General features: G+C 39.7%; 1 protein-coding gene across 2 annotated transcripts in view; it reads left to right on the top strand.

The window, feature by feature from the left end:
• Window positions 1-978: 978 nt before the first annotated feature.
• LOC148011682 (heparan-alpha-glucosaminide N-acetyltransferase-like protein (DUF1624)) overlaps window positions 979-8,136 on the top strand; it is a 352,978-nt gene continuing 345,820 nt past the window's right edge. For both annotated transcript variants that reach the window (XM_087670955.1, XM_087670954.1), the window contains exon 1: window positions 979-1,328. In XM_087670955.1, the coding sequence (XP_087527081.1) occupies window positions 1,038-1,328 (291 nt within the window). In that variant the 5' untranslated portion in view covers window positions 979-1,037. The remainder of the gene's footprint in view (window positions 1,329-8,136) is intronic.

Here is an 8,136-nt window from a genome sequence, read left to right as displayed (position 1 = left end):
GCAAAGTGTGAAAAGTACTCTCAAATTTTATGTAAAACTAGCACTTGCCTAACTTTCTTGAAGAAAACCACAAAGGTTGGACTTTGCCTCTCAATCCTCTAAAGTATATCAAAATATCTTTCTTCATCCCAAACCATTCTTCTCTTATCGACCCATCATTTTGTTGAAAATACATCTCAAAGACCTATGATGTTTTTCATTAAGGCACTAGCATCCCGAACACACTTCCTTGGAACCATTGCTAGGGCACCAAATCTAATTTTACATTTAGCAAAACTAACCATTTTTTAAGCTCCATAATTCCCTAACAGTTAGACCTTTAAGGATATGCCATAATTCTACTTATAAATTAGTGCTAGATTGCTAAAGAAAGCTTTGTAGCCTCGTCCTTATGTTCTACGTAGGGCAAATTATCCAATAAAAAGACAAGTATCGATCAAGTGACACTTTTTTGGACCACACATTCCCTTTTAATCTTACACAAGGGTACTAGTAATGTGTCAAAGAGAGTTACCTTTATGGTCAGTGTAATAATTTAAAAGGCTCCTCGTTTGGGGGTCATGATGTGATACCCAACACTCTACAGATCCATAAGCATGCTTTTTAATTGCGGTTCTCTTGTGATGATTGAAGTGGCTTTGTTTTTGTTGTGATTCTCAAATCTATCATTGGTGCATCTATATGAAGTTTTGTGTTAAAATGCTTCGAGTGTATGATTATGGTGTTGCATCAACACAATTGGCGGTCACATTTTTATTCGAAATTATGATTACTTTAGCATAGATCTTTGCTCTTCTTTGAAGGGTGTCATGCAATTTTTTTTTTGTAATGTGGTGAAACATAATATCATGGTAAAGATAAGTAGAGCATCCGATAGGTGAACCTTCCAAGGGAGTATGTATTTATCTCTTTGAGAAAATTAATACATATCTTTAAGGTTAATAATCTACCTTTTCCCATTAAAAAAAAAACGTCAAAGAGAAACAGCCAAGTGAGGAGTCCTTCCTTGGCCTCGATCCTTCTGGCGTGCCGAGTGTATGTCTGCAGCTTCCATTCCCGATGGCTGCGCGATGAGGCAAAACAGGTGCATGATGGCAGATGGCCTGGAACGACGACGATCAGAAGACGAGATAAACCAGATCCGCTCGATGCGTGAGCTCGCAACTGATGATGATGAAGCAGACACAATACCATTGCTGGCCATGGACATTTATCATGCAGAAGAGAGCGACAAGACATCCCATGCCCCGAATGGACCAGCTGCAACGCAAACAGAAAAGAGGCAGAGGCTTGCATCTCTGGATGTATTCAGAGGTTTAACCATCGCGGTACCATACTATACTAGCCCTGATCAGTTGTACCTACGTCGATGCAAGCATGCATTTCCACGCATAATGCATACACAAGAAGCATATTGGAAAAGGGTCTCTTTTCCCTTGTTTTTCCATATGGTGTTCAACGTCCATGAGCTTCTGCCGGGAGAAACCACATCTCTAGCTAGGTGCAGTTGGGTGCACGGGGCTGCTGGCCTGCACCACATACCTAGCTAGTTGCAATTGGGGACACGGGGCTCCGTGGGCCAGCAGTCCCTTAAGGGTTCCCAATCATACCTAGCTAGGTATGGGGTCCCTCCCTTAGAATCTTCATGATCTCGTTGTAATTCACATTGTAGGAATTGGAGTGGGAATTTTTCTAAAACTTCTTGTGATGTTGAGATACACTTAACTATATTGGATGTACTTAACGTAGCAACAATCTAGTACCTAAATACATGTAAAATTACCATTTGGTGCAATGCTAACTTAATGTTTGGAGTCTCCAAATTGGTAATCTAGACAATTATCCCCCTTGGGTCTTCCTACTTTGGGAGTTACTCAAGCATAGTTGTTAGGTACAAAAGTTACGATCTGGTATGGTATTATAAAATACGGTGCTAATGGTACCTTAAGATTTTATAAGATATGGCACAATATTAGTACTTTAAAAGAAACTTAATTTTTTTCAAAACTACAAATGATAAAACACATATTTAAAGTCAAAATAGCAATGCCATTATAAAACAAGGTGAATACATGAGGCTACAAGTGAAAGTTGGTGTACGTTAGGCCTTGGCGATCGCATGCGCAACATATAGTACAGCAATATATATGGATAGATCATAGGTAGGAGTGGATACAATCATACCAAAAGGAGAGAGGCCTAGAGTGAGGTATCACTATCATCGTTACCATCATCATGAGGATCATTTGAGTATTGCTCATCAAGAGAATATGAAGATGACTACTTAAAATTGAACGGTGAGACAATCTTGTACTCATCCTCATTGATAAGGTTATCATTATCATCAAGTGATGGCTCCCTAGGCAATGGCTATCTAGGCAAGGAGGGGACGCCATTATGAGGCATGAGATAAGAGCTACTAGAACTTACCTCACATATGTCTATAAACCACTTGAACCAAAACTACCCCTTGTTGATGTCAAAGGGCACCGAATGACCATGTCTTTGCTACTACTACTTGAACTCCTTGCTCATGACTATACTAACTGTAAGTGTCATGAGTGTCAACTGTCATGGGATCTCTATAAAACTTTGCAAAGATCAACACCTCCTCATGAACCTCTTGATGTACACTTGGAATAGTGTTACCCATCAACTTGAAGATATCAACATTCTCTTACATAATGCACATAAATATTATAAATACTAAATTATAAAGTATAAAGTTTAAAACAACAAGTTAAAACTTGACTTATTTTAAATTTATGAATCATGATTTATGATTAAGTGTTTATTTGCTTTGGACTACCTATACTAAGCATGGCTCTCATCATGTATAAGTTAGTGCAGAAATATACTAGTTGCTCTAATTGTCATGTGTTAAGTCAATTGTGAATCTTTGTGTGTGAGAGAAAATGCACTCTAGTTTCTCTCACATATAGTTGAAGAGTGATCCTAGGCGAGGACTCTTTTGTCCAAGGGCTAAAGAGTTTTTAGTGTATATTCAAAATTCTTCTACCAAAAGAGAGGCTTTACAAGTGACTCTCTTCTCCAACAACATGTCATGAGAATTTAAGTCCATGGTATGAAAGCGGAAGGAAAGCCGTATCCTGACGAGTTCAATAGATTGCATACAAGATATGTTCAAATGGGAATTCCAAGATGGTTTATTCACTATAGTGACTTAATTGTGGGTGCAATGACAAGTGTTGAATATGACTAGAAGAGGACGAAGTGACAAGTCAATTTGGAACTTGGATAAGTGGAGGTTTGCATGTGACTTGAGTTAGGTGTAAAAGAGAGACTTTAATGACTATCTTTGGAAGCCTTTGAAAGGGCTGAAGGGAATTATATGTTGGGAGAGACTATTGACGTGGGAAATTAGGTGCAAAAAAGAAAATACAAGAATAGGGGGCACAAGATCAAGTAAAGAAGAGGGGGCTTATGGCTCTTGAATACTTGAGCTTCTTGATGATATCTTAGGGCTGAATCTCCCTCACACCTTCATGCATGGTATGTGGGTTGAAGAGAGGAGTTTTAGGGCTATTTTGAAGGGTTTCCTGGCAGCCTAGAACAAGACATGAGCGCTGTAGCTATTCTTTTTCAATCTTCATAGGGAATTCCTTGCTTTATCACTCAAGAACATGGATGAACGTTTCCTATTTTTTAGGGATGAGTTTTGGCTATCATAGGAAAAGAGGGTTTTGAAGCTTCTTTGGGCTGTAAATAATAAGGTATAACAGAGAAAAGAATAGGACAGCTTGCTGTTCATAGAGTTTTTGAGCTCTATAGTGATTCCAAGGCCGTCTCTTGGATGCATATCACTCCCTATCATTGAGGAATGCTTCGTCCTTGTTTGAGACCAGGTTTTAGGAGGATTTGAAGCAGCATTTGAGTCATTATTTGTTGCTATAATAAACCATTAATTTAGGGCTGAAGTGGTATTTTGGTTCCTGTACATGGATTTCACAGGATTCAATGCTTCCTATTGCTTGGTATAGTACCAAATTGGTAGGAGCTACCTTTTGCCACATAGATGCATGAATAAAACATGAATTTTGAAGCCTATGTGAATGCTTAGAGCTTATATAGAGCAGGAATTTGATCTATGCCAGGGTATTTTTTGAGCTATTGAAGGGTTTGGACAATTGTCCCATCGTAAGGGTTTATATTGTTATTTCTAGTGTATGCATAAATCTTGACCTATTGTACAAGATACCAATCAAAAGGCTCTGAGTTGGCTTCAATTGGTATGTTTGGGCTTTGGTAAATCATACTCTCTACATCCCTTTTGTCCTAAACCTGTGTGGTTCGGCCTTCAATCCTACACGTTCCAACATTGGTGAACTCAACATAAAGGTTGTCAGAAGAATGGTAGATGTGGAAGATTCATCAAGTTTTGGTTTTTTTGCAAGAAGTAGTGATGACATGAGATAGGTTCGATTGCTACTATAGTAGCAATGGCAACAATAACAAAGACAACAAGACTCTGATAAGCTTGATACTATGGCCATAAATGCTTTATATGTAGTTGAGCATGAATGGAAGCAATTTATGGTCATAATGTTTGGTTTATTTGTAGGTGTATGTAGCAAAAATGGATTTTTTGGGGTTTCACATTATACATGGATTTGATATTTTACTTGTCTTGCCGTGCAGGCATTGGAAGATAGACTTGTAGCTTTGTATAGGAAAGATTTAGTTTGGATTGAATTTACAAAAGCTCTGAGAGGAGTTTTTTCTTGAAGACATTGGTTTGGTCACATGCAGGAAATTTATGGATTGGGTTGGAAGACCCAACAAAGGTCTTGTAGCTACTACTTTGTTGCGAGAATTTGAGAATCAGTATGCATAGTTGGATGCTCTTGAGCAGCAAGCTTTAGAGTTTGAAAGCTGTAGATCCATCTTTGCAAGAACAATTGGGGGACTGTTTGGAAGAGGAGACAATGGAAATAGAGCTGAAAACTGAGTGTTTGCACGTAACAAAAGCTGTGAATATGATTGTTAAGAAGGAAAGAATGAAATTGAGTTTGGGTACATGGGCTATGTTTGCTACTTTTGGCAAAGCACCAGAAATCGGAGCTAAGCAATCTATTTCTATGGCTGTTCCTCTAGTTATGCTTGCTACTCCAACTATAAAAGAGGAGGATTTGGATGAGATAGTGAAGGGAATGTGTGATGTTCAGCTGAAATTTACGAAAGAAAGGGGTAAGGCAATAGCCCCAAAATCTAGTCGAGAGAGGGGGTTTATACATAGGTGTATGTAGTGTGATAGCCCTCAGCATGAGAGGCGGGATTGTGCGTCTTATCATGATGCACAAGCCAAAAATTTGATCTTTTGGAAGGATGGTAAGATCCATTCGAGAGAGACAGGTTTGCATCTTGAGCCAAACTTTAGGAAAGGTGGTATGGAGAAATGTCTTTAGGAATTGGTAGCAAGAAATGCATTTGCAGCCATAGATGCTGTCACATATGATTTACAAATTGAGAAATCTCTTGGATAGGACAAAAGAGATGTAGAGACTAGGGAGAGAGAGTTAAGAAATTTTGTTAAATTAGATTAAATAAAACTCAAACTCTAACAAGTTTTTTGAACAAGAATTCCACATGGTACGTTGCAACTCTTAATAAACTCTTCTCTATATAACCGAACAAACTCAGTTAGGCCAAGAAACTTTGCATCCAAGTTGATGGCTTAGACAAAACTCTTCCTGAAGGCTGAGACAATAGGTCAGACTCTTAACTTAGCCCAAAAGGAGCTTATACCAATAATACAAAGTACTTTGCTCAAAACAATGCGAAGATGTGTATTGAGGACAAGGATTTGATCTTGAAACAATGTACCATAGTGGTCTCTATGATAAGCAAGCTTAAATAACCACTCTTCAAGTTAGATAGTTAGGGCCTTTGAGCTTATACTCTATGTTGGAACATGAAGAAGCCATCCCATGATGAAATGAAGATAGAAGTGAAGCAAGGAATGAGAGTACCTAAAGCACTTATGGTTAGTAAGACCATAATTAGAGGTTTAGTAGTGCAAGGTTCTGGTTCACTCTAAAGAGCCCGGATGATGCATATAGCCACCTGGATACTATTCAGCTTGCAAACTCTAGAATTCCTTGATAAAAAACCATTTTTTTTCACTGTCAAGACTCACCTACAGCAGTCTCTTCAAGTTAGATAGTTAGGGCCTTTGAGCTTATACTCTATGTTGGAACATGAAGAAGCCATCCCGTGATGAAATGAAGATAGAAGTGAAGCAAGGAATGAGAGTACCTAAAGCACTTATGGTTAGTAAGACCATAATTAAAGGTTTAGTAGTTCAAGGTTTCGGTTCACTCTAAAGAGCCCGGATGATGCATATAGCCACCTGGATACTATTCAGCTTGAAAACTCTAGAATTCCTTGATAAAAAACCATTTTTTTTCACTGTCAAGACTCACCTACAGCAGTACGCTTTCAGCTATACAAATCTGTCCTGAAATTCCCTTTGCGTGGTAACTGAATCTTTCTTTCCAAGAGGGATAATGAGGCATTAGAGCATTGTCTCCCTTCAATCCTTACACTTTCTTAGTGTTTCCCGGCTATTAGTTGCTTGAGAGCATGTCCAAGAAGCATTTAGATCTATCAAAATTAAACAAGTGTTCCTGTCTTGAAATTCCTTGAATTACAATAGTGTACTGGCTCTTTTTCAGCCTATAAAACCCACCACTAAACTCTCCCACATCAAGCTTTGATGGCTCCCTTTCTCCTCAGTGTTTGTTGCCCATGGTTCATGCTCGTTACAGGGAGACTGCTTTAGTTCCAACACAACAGTGATGGTGCCTTTAGATCCACGCAGTCTGCCCCTTTTTCATGCTGAAAATGAGCGCCTTTTTTTCCTTCCATGACGGGGCTGGAAGGTTGATTCTCTCCTTTGCCCTTTATTCTTGGGCATGGACACTTGCATGATTACTTGGACTTGTCCCTAGGACACTTGAGAATGGACATTCACATTTTCTTTAGTCAAACTACACATTCTAACTCTGTTGGATACTTTTTTTGCACAGATTTTGCAACCAAGGACTTGACAAGTCATTAATAGCTCATGTCTTCTTTGTCATATACTCGGCAGAACTTAACCCTGTCTCATACTTGCTGTCATACTCTTATCAAGGTATGAAAACTCTCATTATTCCTGTTAATAACTTGTCATGAACACACAGATGCAATCTCGGTATTTAATGAAGCCCATAAGTTTTTACTAAGTGGACATGTGGGAGAAGCAAATGCCACATACCCTCTTTGATTTGCATAGTATCCAAACTCCTCTAGCATTGCATTGTGGTCATCCGTAGGTAGCACACGAGTGAAATATGCAAGCCATTTTGAACGCGTCTCTATTAACCACAAACGTTGGCGACTTGTAGGCCAAATGTACCGAAGCTGCAAAACCATGAATGGGCTTATGCATCCATGCCCATCTTCTCTTTGCTATCTCTAGAATGTGTGCTCATTGTGTCTCTGTGATCAGTGGGCAAGCATGTACCTCCACCAATGCCACTTGTTGAGCTAAAATATGCATTACTTGCTGATTAGCCTCTTAAATAGCCCCAAAACACACTAAAAATGCTCTTTTAGAGTAAAACCCTAAAACGGGAAGCGGTTCGAACCCTAAATCGGGGAGCGGTTCGAGAAAAGTTTAGTGGAAACCCTAATTTTTGGTGTGCCCTTCCACATCTATAAATAGACAGGCTGCCCCCATTTAGCAATCATCCTTTTTTGCAGGTTATGCCAGCCCACACACCCTCTGCTGCTGTTGGCGCCTAGTTTCCAGCCTGTAGCCCGCCTCCATCTGCTGTCCAGCCATCATCGACTGTAGCCACATCATCTTCAGCCTGTCCATTGCTGTAGGCGACAGCTCTCAGCTGTTGGCGACTACTTCAGACTGTTCCAGACTGCTGTTCAGCCTATTGTCCATCATCTCCAGGGTCAGCCAGCCTGCGTTTTCAGCATTGCAGGCCTGACACTCTCAGACATTGTTTCAGCCTGCTGTTTACAGCAGACTGTGTACAGTTTCCAGCCCCCGATCGGTGGTACACTGCTGCGTTTACCAGTTTCCAGCCTCCAGACTGCTGCGTTTTGGTGACCAGCCTG

The sequence above is a fragment of the Lygodium microphyllum genome, chromosome 28 (genome assembly GCF_053477565.2).
Source record: "Lygodium microphyllum isolate KBCC chromosome 28, Lygodium_microphyllum_v1.1.10, whole genome shotgun sequence".
In the NCBI taxonomy this organism is placed as follows: domain Eukaryota; kingdom Viridiplantae; phylum Streptophyta; class Polypodiopsida; order Schizaeales; family Lygodiaceae; genus Lygodium; species Lygodium microphyllum.
The sequence above is the reverse complement of the archived record's forward strand: the minus strand, read 5'-3'. Positions and strand labels throughout refer to the sequence as shown.